Source organism: Saccostrea echinata, unplaced genomic scaffold (assembly GCF_033153115.1).
Source record: "Saccostrea echinata isolate AGI-Se365-2 ecotype Australia unplaced genomic scaffold, CSIRO_AGI_Sech_v1 ptg000054l, whole genome shotgun sequence".
Taxonomy (NCBI): domain Eukaryota; kingdom Metazoa; phylum Mollusca; class Bivalvia; order Ostreida; family Ostreidae; genus Saccostrea; species Saccostrea echinata.
In genome coordinates, this window is record NW_026889803.1 from 51,050,345 (window position 1) to 51,069,592 (window position 19,248).

Here is a 19,248-nt window from a genome sequence, read left to right on the forward strand (position 1 = left end):
AAGTCTGACGGTGCAGAAAACAATTAACGTTTATGATATCATTGTACTACTTCGCAAAACTGCAATGCTGCGCCATGCCAAGGCCTGATTGTTTTTTTTTTTTAAATAAATACAAATAAATATTAAATGCAAGGACTAACCCTCATCTTTTGGATAGGTGCGAGACTCACCCTAATCAGTAGAAAAGTGTGTAACAACTATAACATAGATATCTTGGTTGGGTGCTAGACTAACCCTTATCAGTCGAATAGTGTGCGAGGACTAACCCTAAATCTCTCAGGTGGGTTCGATGTAATTCAATGTTACTCAAATAGTGTGCAAGGCCTAACCCTGATCAGTCGAGTGGTAAACGAGGACTAACCGTAGTATCTCTGGTGAGTGCATGCAATAAGCAGAATCAGTAAAACTGTATGCGAGGATGAATACTGAATTGATGGCTTTTGAATGCAGACAACAGCATCAGGGATTGACGTCGGACTATTGTGACGTCATAATTGTTGATTGTTTCTCTGCATCATCGGACCTTGGCGTATCAGACCATCGCACATTAGCGCAATGCATCTCATATGAAATGAGCCATTGGACTTTGGTGTGACCATCGGACTTTGGCATCCGTATCGACATCAAACCATCATGTTTTGGCGTAGACCACCGGGGTTTGGCAAGACCATCAGACTTTGGCCTGACCATCGGACTTTGGAGTCTTACATACATTTCTCCGTAAAAGTTTGCTTTCAGGGGCAAATATTGGTCATTACTGAATATAGTCCATTGTATGCTTCTTGAGGAGTAGCATACCAGATACATGTATTACAATTTCTAGTAACTAATATTCTCCATATTTTCATGGATTTATACATGTACATTAAGACTTTACAAGCATAAAACTAGATTCTATGCTTTTACCAGTATATGTATTGAATACCTCGAAGTCCGCGGGACCGAGGAAAAACTTCGAGAGATCAAGAGTTCAAGTTTTCAAGAGTCCGGAATTTTCCGGGTTTGTTGACAGGTTTTAAAATTAGTCTTACCGGATGTAATGAATTCATGCAGTGCTAACCTTTTACACGTGGTTATTATAAACAATATTTTTTCGTAATTCTGATGAAAATTTCATTAAACTGAGTAAAGCAAAAAATGTATATCGTCATTTCATGTATATTTATTTATTCTTCGATATATGGACATCAAACTATGCATTCGTTTCATGAAAACGGCATTTTACACCGACGTACATAGCTTTGACTATTCCAAAAATGATCATTGAACACAGTTCTGTAAGTATTTGTCCAATAATAGTCGTCATGTTGACATTGAGGCTGTTTCTGCTTTTTTTCATATTTCGTTTAACTTTGACATTGACTCGAAATAAAAATTAAATTAGTGTTTTGTCTTTTAATAAATAACTGCTTTTCAATGACACTGCGTCTCTAAATTATCGTAAGACAGTCGATGATAATTATAATAGCATATAGGCAAAATATGATTAATTATAAATCAGTTATCACCTTGCAACATAAGTATCACCTAAATAAACATCCCGTTCTTCGAGACCCGCGTCTTCTGCATGGGGCCATTTAAATGTCCAGGTAAAGATGCTAATTATATAATCTTGTATACACATAGCCAACTCGAGGTATCGAGGGTAAATTCTAATAAAATATGCATAGCGGGTCTGCATTTTGACTTCAAGGGATCAAGGGTTTCGAGAGATCAAGAGCTCGAGAAATCAAGAGTAAATTTGCTTAGTTATATAGTGGAAAAATTCGGGACCGGAGACTCACTTCGAGCAATCAAGAACTTCGAGAGATCGAAGTTCGAGCCATCAAGAGTTACCTGTACATTGTATTTTGCAACAGTACATTTGAGGTTCTTACTGGAATCTATGTTCCAATTCAACAGGTCTTATGCATTTTGCTATGAACTACAAATTCAATCTTATGAATTAGGCATCTTACAAACCAATTCTTTAAAATCATTCTTAAATGAATAGCTACCATTTTAAACAGGGTATCTTTCCATCATAATAGAAGCAGGCCATTATTAGACCTCTTCTTAAGAAAATTTCAGTAGGTCTCCGACTGCAGTTAACTATCTACCTATACAGCCAAGCTATGAACAACTCGTCATTAAATCTTTCAAAAACATTTTTAAAAATCCTAATTTACAGACTTAATATATGTGCATGTGGAAGAAAAGCCTGCTTCCAAGAAAACAGCATATAGAATTGTTTCCATTTGTTAGCTCTATTAAAATTCATAAATGACCTGCTTTATGTTATTGAGAAACCAGAAGTAAAGACTCTCATTGCAATTGATCTCAGCACTGTGTTTGAATCTATAGATTAGCATATCTTCGTTGATGTGCTTTGGAAACAATATGACATCTATGGCTCATTGTGGATTGGGTAAATTCATACTTGTAACCTCATGGCTACAAATTTGCAAAAAATCTGTCTCATCTGTATCATCCATTTCAGTTGCAATGTAGGGTCCCTCAAGGAAGTTGCTTAGGCCCTTGGTTAATTGATATACTTGACATATTCAAGATCTTCATTTGACAACATCTTTGTCTATATCAATTAAAGATTTGCAGATAATCTATTGCAAAAAAATGCTTTAATCAAAGGTTGCAGATAGTGAAATTGAGGCCATTCACAAGCCTCATGACAGGCCTCTAAGTGGCCTCTAAAATTTAGGCACCGGCTGGCACCTTATCAAAAAAATGTAGTCGCCAATGCAAATTTTTAGTCGCCAGGCAATTTTTCTAAGGCACCAAATTTAAAAATTAATAGAATATAGGGACCCATGACGTGCCTAAGAAAACATGGCATGTCCATTGCTTGAAATAATTTCCTTTCTTTTAAATTTATTTTCACTTTTTCAGAAAAATTGTTAAAAATATGAAAATTTCTGGAATTCATTGATCGCCAAGTCAATTTAAAATGGTCGCCAATTTGGCGACTTATGGAGAAATTTTAGGCGACAATCAAAAATTTTAGGCGCCATGGCGACTAAATTAGTCGCCAATTAGAGCCCTGCATGAAAGCATTCTGATCGTAAACAATTTTACAATCTTCAATATCAAAGACAGAACCAATTCTACTTGGTAGTAAACAACTCCATAAATGTACCACAAAGATGATAATCTTTAATGGAAGTGAAATTCAGTGTGAACAAGATGTGTTTGTAAAACACTGTTGCCCCCATATGGCAGCTAAAGTTTCTCAAATGTAAGTCAAACTCCCAAGGTCAAGGTAAACAAATCAACATTGGAACGGGTCTTGTCACAAGGAAGACACAAGTGAAATATGAAAGCTCTAGAACCAACTGTTCAAAAGTTATTGCCAAGATTCATTTTTTTTCAAAAGTAGGTCAATAGGTCATAATTGTTGGTACCCAAGGGAAGGTCTTGTCACATGGAATAAACTTGTAGAATTAGAAAGCTCTAGTATCAACTGTTCAAAAGTTATGGTCAAGGTTAACATTCCTCAAAGTAGGTCAAGTCAATGCTCAAGGTCAAAATTGTTGGTACCCTAGGGAAGGTTTCATCACAATGAATACACATGTGAAATATGAAAGCTCTAGGACTGTTCAAAAGTCATGACCAAGGTTAAAGTTTTTGTAAAGTGGGTCAAACTCTAAGGTCAAGGTCAAGAGGTCAAAAATATTTGTACCCAATTAAAGGTCTTGTCACATGGAAAGCACATCGGAAGTATGAAAGCCCTAGCACCAACCATTAAAATGTTATGGCCAAGGTTAAAGTGTGGTAAAATTTTGCAAAAGTGGGTCAAACTCCAAGGTCAAGAGGTCAAATATGTTGGTACCTAGAGAAAGGTCTTGTCACAAGGAATACACATGTGAAATATGAAAGCCATAGCTCCAACCAATCAAAAGTTATGGCCAAGGTTAAAGTTTTTGCGGACAAACAGCTAGACAGATAGACGGATGGACAGGGCAAAAACTATATGCCACCGAATCTTTAATTACCGGGGCATAAAAAATGCATACAGTTATGATACATTATATGCATTGGGGTCATTTTTAGACTAAACTCTCAAATTCATTAAGAACATATATATGATGTATACAATTTTATCTGTCAAATGCTCTCAGATATCAAGTAGTATCTGTTGCACCATAACATAAGCATTGGAAGCATTACAGAATTATTATAAATTTGGTTGGTGACTTTGCTTAGAGCATTGAATATAAATTATAAAAGCCATCAATTTAAAATATAAACTATTATTCTTATTTAAAGTCACCCTGTAAGGAATCAATAAACTGAATAAAGTCCGAAGCTTGTGAAATAAAATCTTTCTTTCAAAACATGACGTCAAACCCACCCAATTTTTATGAGACCTCACCTGTGCATAGTACAGTTAAATAAACTTAAACAATGCAGTCTAGGTGAGAAAAAAAATTAGTGCAAAAAAACTAGTCTATTCTAGATCAGAATGAATAACTAACCCAAAACATCAAAGTACAAAAGCAGCATTTAAAGGATCCAGATTAATCTGGATCCTAATTGATACTCCTAACTTGTAAGTCTAATTATTAAATGCACAGCAAATACTTGCACCTTCACATGTGTCTTCCTTGGATTAAAATCCTTGGTTTTTCTTAAAGAACTCATGTTTTCTAATCAAAAGTTCATCAGAAATAAGCATCCATTATTGATAAATCAAACCTCAGAAAGTGTTCAATCTGGCACCATACAGTGTTCATGAATTCAATCTATCACAAAATTGTTATCAAAAAACTAATGCTATGTGCTTGAAGAAATCAGCAAATTCTTTGCTAGGCCTTTATCAAAATGTCACCTTAAATTCTGCTTTCAATACAAAAAAAATTGCACTAAAAAATGAGTTTTATACAAAATTCAAATAGGTCTTTCTTTAAATAAGATATTTACAACCAAAGACAGTTCCATCATTAGTCTTAATTGGTCTTATGTTTGTGTAATTAAAAGTCTGATAAATCAGACTGAGTAAATAATGTAAGCTTTTTGTTGAAACCAAGATATTATTAAAAGGCATGGATAACCCATTTCTAAACTGTAAATGGACATTTAACACTTACAGAAAAAAGACAATATTGGTCTACATTTATCTTCAAAGCAAAAACCCAGCCACTTTGACAACATATTAGTCAGAAATTCTTATCATAGTTCTTGAATATTGTAAATTCTAACACTTGGTGACTTCGTATTATTTATCATAACTTGAATACCTAACAATTTTGAACAAATTATACATAACAGGTTCAAAAGGTACAATAAAATCTTTATTTACTGATGCCAAATACTTTCTTTTGGGTAGATTAATAAATTTGCAGCAAAGGAAGTGGACTGATTTTTTTTTTACAATAAAAAAAAAGAAAGAAAAGAAAAGGAAAGACTCAAGTTGAAGTGAATTTAATTAAATTCCACACCAAAAAACCTTTCCACCTGATGATGAGCAAATGTGCATAACATTTTATTGGGTATTTATTTTGAGAAGTTACAAATGCAGAACTATAGAAAATATCATATGTTCAGTGCATAAGAGATCTTTCACTGGCAAACATACAAACTTACAATAAAAAAGTTAATCAAGAGGGAGCACTGATGATCAAACCTACATTTAATGTCCATTTTGTGAACAATGACCATCATCAAAAACATCAACATGATCTGTAGCATCTAGGTCTTCATCTATAGATGATCAATTGTTCAATAGCTGGGTACAAATATGGACTAAAGTGAACGGTCTTGTCCTTTGGGCCTCTCATTAGCTCTTTCTTTCATTGACCAAACAGAAGAGGCTAAATTATCAGTGATTAGGAATTTGAAAAACACAGTTGCAAGCAATTTATCAACAACAACAAAATTTAAAAAATGTTTGCCATTAACCAACAGTATATTTTGAGAAGGCTATCATCAGTTAACTGTTTAGTAACTTCAATATCCTGACTAATATAAACAGTACAATATAAGTACTTGAAGTCAATTTTTTTCTTATTAGAAAATTTAAATAAGAGGCCATGGGCCACAATGGTCACCTGAGACTACCCTACACTTTTAAGGTCTGGTCCATTTTATCCAGTTGTTATATCACTATGATAATGGAAAATAATGTCATATTTTTTTATGTTTTGAATCAAGACCAAGTAAAAAGAATCATTTCTTAATTTTTTCAATGATTTCTAACATATCATTAGATTATTTGCTCTGAGGCAAAATCTTATATCCTGGGGTATATCAATTACCAAATTCCGCAGAAAAAACTCTATGCCCATAATAATGATGCAATTTGTCTTGGTGATCAGCAATAGAAGAAATTTTTAAAGAAGTTAATGCATATGATTGATACAGCCCTGCATCATAGGACAGGAACTTACTCCTTATCCATGGGACATGAATTTCACAATTTGGGTACAAGGCCAATAGCTCATTACAACCATGAAATCAGTTTTCAAGTACAGAAAATTTATTTTAAAATATAATCCATTTTTAATCCATGATCATTGTCATTTCCCTGGGGCCTGAACCCCAAACCAAGGGGTCATGAATTTTAAAATTTTGGTAAATGGCTTATGTTATCATGACTCAATTTGTTCTCACACAATTCACTGAAAAAAATATTGGTTCTATGGATCTTTGTCTTCACTAAAATCATTTTTTTCCATTTTCATTTCTTTTAAAATAAATATTACAATTCAATTAGAAAAGAAAACAGAGATTGAAGAGAATATTTTATTAATGGTAATCACATGCATTAAGTGTCTTGCACTGTCCTCAGTAAGATCCAGAACAACTCAAATTGATAATGAAGGGAACGTGACAGAATATTATCACCAAAGTCTAAGTAAAAAAAAAGTTGATTATCTGTCCTAGAAAAATTCAACATGGCAAATTTATTGGCATGTACCTTGTGATCCATTGGGTATTAAGCTTATTTTTTGGTGATTAAAAAAATGTATATGATAGCAAGTGCCAGGGAAGTTCCAGTATGCAGAAATTTAACAATGTAAAGTATACCCTGATACATTAAACTTCATTTTTGAAATTCCCTTAATTGAATATCTGCAACTTTTTATAAAATCGTATGTAATAGGTTTTTACATATCATCTTAAAATCCTTAAAAAATACATGTACCGGTAATGTTTTTTAATTATAGAAAATTTTTACATATAATTGTAAAATCCTTTGACATATATATATAATTTGAAATAAATGTACTATGATTATTTCCCTCCGTTTTCCAAAAGGGAGAATATACTTACATCTTCTTCATGGATAGTAATTTGCACCAATTCCAACATTTCACTGCATGGTGTTAGCAAAAAATCCAAAACTGCTAAAATCCTCATTCAGTCAAAATAAATTCTCATTAAAATGGGAAATTAACTTCAATAAAACCCTACATGGGAGATGTCTCTGATTATGAAGGATTTATTCCTTCTGTCAATTTCACATCTTCAATTATAACAATTTTTTAAAGAAAAATCCCCATTTGAAATCCAAGTTTCCCTTTTATCAGTGAGCACATCAATTAAGAATAATTCTATTAACTTTTGTGCACTGTTTTCTATTACCGAGAAGTAGTCTAACAATTTTGGCACAAATGGTTCTAGCCTGTGGAAAATCACCCAATACATATACTGGTAAGTCTTAATATTGATCCTTGCATTATTTCCTTTACATCTTTGAGCAGATATAGAGAACTGTGTTTACTAGGCATTCAAGTCTTTTCATGCCAATCTGATGCTTTACTTTTCAAAACAAAATCTGAGAAATCTTACAGCATAATTTGGGATAATTAGATTAATTTTTCTTTCCAATCCTCCTTCATTTTATTTGCTCATTTTTCTACTCAGTTCATTCACACATTCATGTTTTTAACAATAATATCCATCTGTTTGCAGCTTTTGCACCTTGTAAATGTTGATGAAAACTATATTTACAACAACAGTGGTAATAATGATAATAATTTGTTTTCAGCATACAAGACAGCCTTTTTAAAGTTTTAAAAAACTGTGTTACTGAATATGGTATTTGCAAGGGTATACCACTTTAATATTGACATTAGGATTTTGTTTACTTTAAATTTCTTCATACAATTACATATGTAGCATCAGATCAACGAATGTAGAAATTTCATTTCCATGAATGTTCACATTTCAAGATTGAAGACAAACATTTTCCCTTTGTTGCTGTGAAAAAAAAACACCCCCTGTAAATTATTAAAGAGATAAAGAATATGGCAGGACTCTATCTCCACATTTCTTCACACAGCATCTCTTTCTATCAAATAATGATTGTAACCCAACTATTGTTTTCTAGAAATCAATTACTAAAAGATCACAGGGTTGATCTTTTCTAGCTCAGCTGTGAATACAATGAATAAGACCATATGATCATGTCATGGAATTTCATTACAAAATAATTCAATATTGAGCTGGTCTACGTTGAGCTTGAATCTGTCTATTTGCTAACAAAATAATGACTCTAAAGAGTCCATTAAGGTTCTACAGTTAAACTAATGCACAGCAAATCATGAAAGAAATTCTTAACATTCTCAACAAACTTCTTTTTGATTATTGAAATTTAAGAGCAATTTATTTTTAAAAAGTGGTATATGACTATGCAACGTCCTATATTTTATCCATATAAATGAGGTGAACTTCTGATTAACAACCAAAGTCTTTGAATCAATCAATTACTTAAGTACCCAATAATATTTCAAGGTTATGCAGCAGTTCAATGTTTGTTCAAGAATACACTATAAAACTGTCCATATATAGTATTAAAACACTTTACAGTAAAACTTGATTCTAGCGAAGTTCTGGGGACCTGCGAGTTTACTTCACTATATCTGTAATTTGTTACATTCCGTATTACGATTTTGTTTTAGTATAGATAGTGAATTTGCAATATAGATTTTTTTACTTCCAAATGTATTTAGGGAAGTATAAAATATAAAATGAAATTAACCTTGGGGTTTATAAGTTTTCAGACGAATTGAGTTTCAAATATAAATACTAGGGATGTCAATTTTGTCAATAATTCATATTCGAATATTCAATGAAAGTATTCGAATATATTCGAATATTCGATAAAATAAATAAAATTTGGTTTATTTTAAATATGCATCATCCTATACTTTCAGGAAAGGTTTATCGTAGGTATTCTTATATTGGAAGTAAAATCGTATGAAGACTTTTGTAAGTTTTCAATAAGAAATTCCATTTAATATTTGTCAATGTTTGAAATAAATAATTGATTTAAATGTAGAAAAGTATAACTTTAACAAAAGATACGTGTTTTATAGTAGCTCCAACTAAGGAACCAGTCGTCTTACCAAAGGCAGGATAGTCGTATACTGTTCAGATTTCAATACGTGTAATTAATTACAATTATCAGCCTAATAAGTGATATGATTGTAATGTTTGATACAATGTTTTTTAAATATATACAAACACAAAGACAATTTTCCTGGGTAATTAACTAATTTCCTGATAATGAATATAAAATTCAGGATTATGTACAACCCGAGATAATCATTTATTCTGAAATTGAGCCCTTTACAATATTAATAACAGACTAATTCTATCGGACATTCATTTGAATGATCAATTAAATTTGTTTTGATAAGTACACTCTTCACGTCTTTTAAACATTCGAAGAACGTTTAAAATAAACTTTCATTTTGTTGTCCTCAATTCTAGATCCGATCGTATTTAACTAAAAAAAACTATGAAAGCACGTTTTGTATTATACATAAAGCATTATTGTACAATTCTTTAACTTAATTCTTTAATTTAATACATCTTTAAGATAAGAAAGTAGTGAAAGAAAAGGCGATCGAAATTGATCGCTAGTAAATTAAACAGGGCTTATTTCAGCACTGTTCTAATCAAAATTTATTATTCACAGTACATCTTTTTATGAAATCTGAAAAACACCGAATATTCGAATCTTAAATTCATATTCGAATATCAACTCATCGAATGAATATTCGAATGTTCGAATATTCGTTGACATCCCTAATAAATACTAACAAAATTAATGTCAGTTCAATATTTTAAAATTGAGATCCTTGAAAATTCGTTATAACAGATGTAAATTTCATCAATTTTTTACTTTCAGGGGACACAAAATCAGTTCGCTATAACCATAAATTTGCTATATCCGAGTTTGTTATATCCGTAAAATTTTACTAGGAATTGTTAAGAATTTCGCCAGGGATTGCAAACAAATTCGCTATATCCATAAATTCACAATATTCGTGTTCATACTAAACAAGTTTTACTGTAGAACTATCTCAAAATTACTACTAGGTATAATAGTCTCAAAGAATTCCACAGACAACAATGCTCACATGAGTCATCTTGTCCCTGCTGTTCCTTGGAAATTTTTCTTATTTTATTTCAATATCAAAACTCCATCTAGCCCTATGGGCTCAAGTGTTATCCAACTTGAACATGTTGAATCTACATTAAACATGACCCTCTGTTCTGAAAAGAAGATTTCTATAGATTCTCCACTATATATTCTATTTCCTCCACCCCACCCCAGGCCATGATTTGAAAAAAAAATCTGCACTATCTGAGAATGCTTTCACTATGGTATGACTAATGCTCTGCTATTCTTACAGTTTTTAATTATTTTTTTAATTTCTTTTTTTTCTCTTTTTTTTCGGGGGGGGGGGGGGGGGGGGGGGGGTTGATATAAATCAAGTAAATCATCTGTCATAAATTTGTGTCCTACACATTTTTTTCTGCAATCAGCAAAGATATTACATAACATTACATTACATAATCCACAATCTAGGACATGGGGATCAAAGATAACATAAGTTCCACATTATGAATTTGTCAGCACTGAAAAAAAAAATCAATCTTGATAACCTAGCTAGATACCACATAAACACACATTAAACACAAGAGGACTTATTTGTCCACAATGCTAACCTACATCATTTTGGCCCTGCTATTACATGTACCAAGAAAAAGATTTTTATTATTCATGTTTAAAACTCTCATCTCTTTTGGCTCCACCCTGGCCCCGGGGGGGGGGGGGGGGGGGGGATGATTTGAATCTACAATACATTGGGATCCTTGCAGTTTAATAATTACTATAAAGTTTTTAAAAAAAATTGAACTTCTATTGTTGCCAAACCATAGCCCTGGTAGCCATGACTTAACAATCTTGGGGATGCATGCAAATTAAAATGACTAACTTTTGCCCTATTATCTCTAAGAGGTTTTCAAAAATTATTTTTATCTATTCCTATGTAGAAATTTGACCCCTTTTGTGTGCCCCAAAGCCCTTAGTACCACGATTTCTTTCCTATATGAGGATGCTTTAATATTTCTATGACTAATTGTGGATACTTCAGTTCTTGACACACTCATCCAAGGTCTGGAGGCCTTGATTTCAATAAAGTTGAATATTCATCAATGATTCTTGCATATAAATATAAATCACTCATTGTGACCCTCCTATTCTTGAAAACAAAATTTTAAAAGAATTTTTCCCTATTTACTCCCATGTTAAACTTTGATACCCTAATGAAATCCCATGAACATGGGGTGGGCATGTTCTGAACAAACTTGAATGCTCTTTTCATTAGAAGTTTTGCATACTGTGCCCTTGCTATTCTTGAGAATAAGATCTTAAATAATTGATAGCAATTTGCTACAGAGGGGGGTGGGGTCTGAAAATTAATGTGTAAGTTCCACATACGTATATAAGTTATGGGGAAAAAGTAACACAAACTTACTAACAAATTACTAACAAAGTATATAAATAAATCTGGTTTACCCAAACTCCCTTGTCCCCTTCCTTTTCAAAAGAATAATCTACATGTACAACATCAAGTGGACTTACATACTCTACTAACTGGCATCTTGTACATTTTACCTGAATTTATTTTGTTACTGTAAGCAATATGACAAAGAAATATCTTTATTCAAATAACTATAACTTTGTGTTGTTGTTTTGTTTTTTTTTTTCCTCACAAGGAACAATATTTGCATTGACATTATAACTCATTAATTGTATTCTTTTTTTAATAAGTAACCAAAGGGACTTAACTTTCATCAATTTCACTTTCCATCGATATACTCTTTGTTCTCTCTCTTTCTAACTAAAAAATCAATCAACTACATGTCTAACTTACAAATAAAAATAAAAATACTATTTTGTATCCAAAAAAAAAAAAAAAAAAAATGTAGCAACCATCTATGATACAAAATATTTTCAACACCCTGTAATAATATCTTTTGATATAATTTTGTTAACATAGGAGAACTGAAAAAGAGATCAATTTTTACTTCATTATCTGCACCTATTTGGAACTTTTTAAAATATGTATAGTTTATAACTGTTTTGCCTAAGTTATATAGTTTAGAAGTTACAATATGCATTTTATAAAAGTCTATCATCTCCCATCTCTTATCTGTCACCATCAATTCAACCTGATCGGGTCGCACTCTATCATTTGTTTACAATACTTATCAAAGGAAAAAGATGTAATACATTTAAATCAGATAAAAGTATGTCTTGTCAGTCGTCACATATCATGTGTGATTGCCTTCTTTCTGAAGAATTTAGTACACATAGTATGTACGTCACTAAATCTTGTATAAATGTCCATCTCTGATATCTACGTTTTTTTTGGGGGGGGGGGGGTGACCATTGTTCCCCAGTAGTCAAATCAGGGTGTCATTTACCTCATTAAGGTCGTTAACCTAAACTTAAACCAGATCAAATTTTCAACCTCCATAAAAGTATATATGAACATGCTTCAAGTAAGAGAGCTAGTGATATACATACTGACATCTGTCTATACTATGAATCTCCTTAAAGTGGTTGTCATTAAGATGTAAACAACTTAAGTATGTAAAAAATACTTTATCTAAAACTTTATGATTGTAACAGTAAAAGAGCAATAGTTGGTGAAGTCAAAATAAACAAAGAAAATACATTCCAAGTCCTCTTATAAAACAATGTATTTAATGTCTGTAACCAATACTCTATATTTATTATTCATCCCAACATTTAACAACTGGGATGTAATGTTTAAATGACATTTTTTATCATCATATTAATTAGGACTGGAATTACATTGTGCAATTATCTGTAACATATGACGGTTGCTACAAAGTTGACTATTACTGAAACATCAAGCAGAGCACATCTACACCTAACTGACTGTATGGACACCCAGTTAGTACATTTATACTGAACAACACACTGCATCAAATCAGTCCAGTTAATTATTACCTTCCTTGGTATTAGACCTCTGTCTGTCATTGTCACTGTGAAAAATACAAGAACAATGCAAAGCAGAGCATTCCTATAAATGACTTATCTAATATTTTTTCCTCAATCAACTTAATTATACCCTCCTTGTCTTAATCATGATATCTCCCAACACATTAATCAAAGTTTTGTGGAAATTCTTGTTTTATTAATCAAATAATACAAACTTTGAGGTAATTTTCCAGTATGCTTACATCTAAAGCATGCTATTCAATTGAAGGAACCTCAAAGATTGAAGATTAATAATACATTTCCAAGACACATTATTTTTCCATATGTTATATTTTTTTCTAGCTGCCTATACCCAATAAAGCCACTGTTGCCATGCAAATATAAAATACAGGTGACATTTTCATGACACAATAAATGCAATTTCTTAAAATGAAAAACATTTATACAGGACTTAAAAGCATAAGATAATATGCATTGCAGAAAAGAAGGAATAAAAACAAAGATAGACATTTATCACATGCATGCATTGACATTACTTCTCCCATAAATTGTCTGACTTTCAGTATATATATACATGTATATAATTAGAAAAATTCTCTACATTGAGCAGAACAATTCTGGCACTACACTGAATGCAAAAACTACAGCAATTTACATGGTATTATAGAGAGGATGATAAGCTTCCCTTGAAACAGGGACATCTCATATACTTAATTATCAAAAGGTGGTAGCTAAAATAGAACTAAAAGAAAATAGACGAGCAATATTTTTGCCAAATATTGAGGTTGACATAGCAATACCTTTGATTCACTGCCCACTTGTTTAATTTCATCCTATATAAATTTAAGAGAAGCACATGTTAGTGCTGCTTATAAAGAACATGTTTTTTTAGTATAAATTAGTACATGTAACACCATATCAGCATGCAGCCCAGTGCAGCCGCGACCAATATATTATCCAGCTATATATATCCTGCCTAAAAAAAGAGAAATTTACCGTATGTCTCTGTAGAAAAAAAGAAATATAATATATAAAAATTATTCACAATATATCATAATCCTGGTTACCGTGCTGGGACGTCTTGTTGTTCTTCCGTGTGGAATTACTGTGATTTCTCTCTCACCCCCCGCCAAGGAAACAGTATGTACCTCATCCATATTGTATCGACAGTCTCAATAATCTCCCTACATTCTAACAACTTTACCTTATAAACTACCATCTAAGTCATCACTTGTTTAGAATCAAAGTACATATTTGAACATATATGTCAGAGGAGGGTAGTTGATAAGAACATGTTCAACCCCATTTCATAATGAACCTCCCTGTGGTAAGTGATCTTTTGCAGTTTATCAGATCAAGACAAATGAATGTTGACATAGCCTAGGGTTATCTAAGTTTTATGATAATGATTTGTAAATATCGTCATTAATTATACAAATATTATATCTACCATTCATATTTGAAATAGCCAACATTTTTGAAACATTCTTACCAAGACAAATCATAGTTATTTCTTTTAACAAGTTTAATTGAATTTTATACATTAAACCTATTAAAAATTAAAAACCTATGAGGGAGCAAAAAATCTAAACAAACAATCATTTTAAACATGAGTATTTATTCATTTACATGAATCATTAAGTAACATGAAGGATTGTTTAAATTATCTTTCAATCAAGAAGATGCAAAGCCTCAGTGAGTAACCAAAATATATTTTTAAAAAAGTCCCTTTATGTTTTTTTCCTTCACATAACAGCTTTTAGTGCTAAAAGTAAAATTTAAGCAGGAAAGATTTTTTTACATAGCAATGCTTTTTTTTTCTTTCAGAGCAGCAATTTTTCTGAAACCAGTATGCATTGCTCATCTGACATAATAATTTACACGAAACTAACTTTTCTTGACACAATTCACAGTTGTTATAATTTATCATTTGAACTTTATTGCAGAATTATTTCATGCATTGGTCTTTTAGTTTTCTACAGAAAATCAAATTTAATATATATTGTAAATCCAAATAATCCTGCTAGCTAAAAAGTAATGAATGAATCAGCTCCTCATCTATAGGACTCTAATTCTCCATGCTATATCCATATTGTATGTCATTCCATATAAGTCAAGTAACATACTTTTGACTTTATCATAGTATAAATCTATCTCTTACAATTAGAAACTCATTAACTTAATAGGTATACCTATTCATACAATGAAATGATAGTGTTTTCATTTTATATGAATATATTTCATTTTATTGAAAAGCCACAAATAGATGGTAAAATTTTGAATAGTCAAGTTTTATATAGATTACTTTAGTATAAATAAACCTGGCAGTTCTTGATCAGGCAGTACATATCAGTATTTGATTCATGAAATATTTCTCGACTAAGACTCGAAAAAGTCCCGAATCTGAAAGGTACTTTTTTTAATTCATTAAAAATATTCATCGTTGAAAAAACATTTTTCACTTGACAATACACAATTAGTGGGGTATATGACCTTCAGTAAATAGGAGCGCAGGAAAAGTCTCGAAGGTTACTGCACTCTCAGAGTGCAATGTGCCGAGTGAAAATCCATGCATGACTTAATCAAAAACAGTAATTTTCGAGAAAAAAATGGGTATAGACATTACCTTTACTTTTCTGTATCTTGTATCCTTTCCATGTTTATCGTTGCTTTTAGTCCCAGAAATGTCATTCGTTGATTCTGTGGTATCAGGGTCTGCGAGCCTTGCAGACGCCATTCCATCCAGATGAACTGTCATTTTCTCCCTAAAACGCTAAAGAGTTCCAGCTTTAAGGGGGAGACTACCGATAATTAATTAACAATTAGGCCTACTATAAAAACGCGCGAAATATAAACTGTGAATATTTGTACATTTACCAGCTGTTTTCTACTGTCCTTTCATACTTTTTTTAAATGATAAATAAAATTTAAATATTTTATCATAACTCTCATAGCCTACCATTTTTTTTCGCGATTATTTTTTTTTTTTTTACATTTTTCTTTGAACTAGACTAGATATATTAAAAATAATCCTTGTCTCGGGACATGGACAGATCTAGAGGGAGTCCGGACTCCCCTGGAATTTCTGGAGATATGAAATGTAGACACAGGTAAAGTAACTCAAAAATGACCTCGGATCCCCCCCCCCCTCAGTTTTGAAAACGCAGACCCCTGTTAAGTTGGTAGGAAAAGTCTTACATATGAACCTTAATAAGAAGTGAGGGAAAATGCCCCCCCCCCCCCCACACACACACACATGAAATAGTTTTTTTGGGGGGTTGGGGATACTTTTTTTCCTTTGTCAACAAAGGATGACTACACTATAAGGACATGCGAAATTTACGACAAAATAAACTTTTAAAACAAGCATTTTTCTTTTAATTGCAAGAACGGTCAAAATCCAATCTACAACTTTATGTAATTACATTTAACAAAAGTGTGTATTTACGAAGTTCGAAATTGTTTTTCAAAGACAGGTTTCATCACAATTTCTTGAATCTCCGTTCGATAATTTTTTTTTCTTTTTTACTGACCTCATACACATTCAGCGCATGTTTCTTTATAGTTCTACGTTTAACAGTAGTTGTATATTTGCATAAATAATGATGTGTCAAAAGGAGATTGATAGATAAACATGCGCTCATGGTTAAAAAGAGAAAAAAAACTGATTCTTCTTATATATTCGCTTTCTCTATTGTAACCAAAGGTCGTGACATGTTGTTAAGAAATAACTGTCTAATTTTTTTGGTTTCATGATGTGATCAATCGATTGGCTTGCGTGATAATTTGCATAAACGCCGAAGGCGTTTATGCATAAAATTATCATGCAAGCCAATCGATTGATCATCGTCATGAAACCAAAAAATCTGACAGTTATTCCTTATATTTACATGCTCTTGATTCTGCAAATTCACGTGCTACAAGCCCCGCTTCTGTCTCTATTTGTCCCGCCCCGCACGTGATTTTTTTTCTCCACGCCTATCGATGAACCAGTAGATTTATGTAGAAATAAAGTATTTTTACTATTTGAAATTTTATCTCGGACAAAGACATTGGAAATGTAAATATAATATTATAAATCACCATATGATTTCTTACCTCAGGTAACTTTGTGAATACTGCATTCCGTCACATGACTTGTAAGGTATGTTTTGTGCAAACAAGGACATTGTGTTCGAACACGTAAAATCTCCTTTAATAACATGAACGTGCTCATATTGTTAATTTCGTTTTGAAACCTTTTGTGCCATGCACAGAATGGAAAGGGAGATGGGAAAGATTATCACGTTCTTTTTTCAAACATGTCATTGTTATTTATCTAGTCTAATTTTAAACCCATTCTTACAATGTTAGGTCCACCTCTCATGCATACCTAATGTTCAATCAAGGGCAGGTAAGTGTAAATTCTCTATATTTGGAAAGAGTAAGGACAAAAAAAACGTCGAATCATTTTATTGTATCACAGTCTAAAATCGTTTTTAAGAGTTAAATTTGGTTCCAAATTGACAGAATTCTTTCAAACATAAACAAAAGTGAAATAAGGTTAAGATATAAAAGCAATTGAAGCAACCGAAAAAGACCCAAAGCCCGGTGTTAAATACAGTCACCTTTTTCCGTGTTGCACCATTCTGGTTAAAAAAATCATGTCGCTGTTATATTGGTTGGTAATTTTTTTTTAAATAATTGAGCGTAGATAATAAACAATGACTTCGTGATTTTTTTTTTCAATCTCCAATGCTGATTTGCTGGTTCCCCCCCCCCCCAACTTTTTGTTGCTGTAAGGTCGAGGACTGACAAAATCCAGGATTAAAGAACAAAAATGTACCCAAAAAGTAAGAGAAAGGTCTCTCATCCACCACCTATGAAATAGGATTTTCGAGTTCGGACTGTTGTTTTTTTTTGGGGGGGGGGGCACTTTATGGACAGAATACTTTTTATTAGGGGGAGGGGGCCCCTTTTAAAACCGTTGCTATAATGGACCTGTTGGGAAACACCCCCACCCTACCCTCGAGTATGTATGATTAAGTGTTACCAGAAGTTATCAGAAGTTCGGTCTAATGAATTGTCACGCTATATGTTGCACAGCAGGTGAGCTCCTAGAGTATCAAAATTGTTTATTTTTTGATGTATTTGTTTAGAGCATCTCTGACTTCCTGGAAGCTGAATAAGTAATTTTTTCCTTTTGTCAAACCCAAATAAATCGTACCTAAAAATTGCATCTGATGTCGAATGAAAATAGTAAACTTCATATGAAAATAAGTGATTCCAGGAAAATTATTGAGACCCCCCCCCCCTTTGCAGTAAGTTTTCTACTAAAAAGAGAAATTGGACAGTGTATTAAATCACTCAGTCTTTATAATTAATCAATCGAATCAAAAATTCCTTACATTTATTAGACAAAGATGAATTAAATAAACTCTTTTTTTGGCATGCCTTCCCCACTGAAGAAAACAATAGTAATTTCTATTCATCAGTACTTTCATTTGTTATTATTGCTCTCTCTCTCTCTCTCTCTCTCTCTCTCTCTCTCTCTCTCGCGTGCGCACGTCATTGCACGAACATTATATGCTATTTGTTTGCGCGCGCGCGTCATTGCAAGGACATTATAAGCTATTTGTTTGTAGTCATATAGTAAGTAAATACACACGCGATAAGTACCTATACCTGCGATAACCTTCTGTGACCTTAGTAAGACTTCCGAGGAACTTGAAGATTTATCAACCTACATGTAAATACATATGTCCAACATTATCAACATCCCTCGCCGAGTTCACTTTTTGTACTCCCTCGAAAGTTTAAAGTACATGTACAACATTAAATGTATAAAACATAAACTGAGAGGTACATCCGGAAGACTTTCATATGCCAAGACAATTATGAAAAGACATACTTATCATAACCTGTTGGTAGCCAGTGGTAAAAATCTTTTGCTAATTTCAGAATATTTCAAGTATTAATTACATATCCTCTAAATTTCCTTT

The 19,248-nt window shown here is 32.3% G+C and overlaps 1 protein-coding gene across 6 annotated transcripts in view; it reads right to left on the reverse strand.

Moving 5' to 3' along the window:
- LOC133206322 (H(+)/Cl(-) exchange transporter 7-like) overlaps positions 1–16,023 on the reverse strand; it is a 53,134-nt gene extending 37,111 nt beyond the window's left edge. For 2 of the 6 annotated variants that reach the window (XM_061342278.1, XM_061342276.1), the window contains exons 1-2: positions 15,894–16,023; positions 14,068–14,100 (exon numbers count right to left, since the gene is read on the reverse strand). In XM_061342278.1, the coding sequence (XP_061198262.1) occupies positions 14,068–14,100; positions 15,894–16,004 (144 nt within the window). In that variant the 5' untranslated portion in view covers positions 16,005–16,023. Of the gene's footprint in view, positions 1–13,276; positions 13,312–14,067; positions 14,101–14,334; positions 14,484–15,893 lie in introns of those variants that run through there. The other 4 variants (XM_061342277.1, XM_061342279.1, XM_061342280.1 and 1 more) reach the window with 4 other exon arrangements.
- Positions 16,024–19,248: the final 3,225 nt, after the last annotated feature.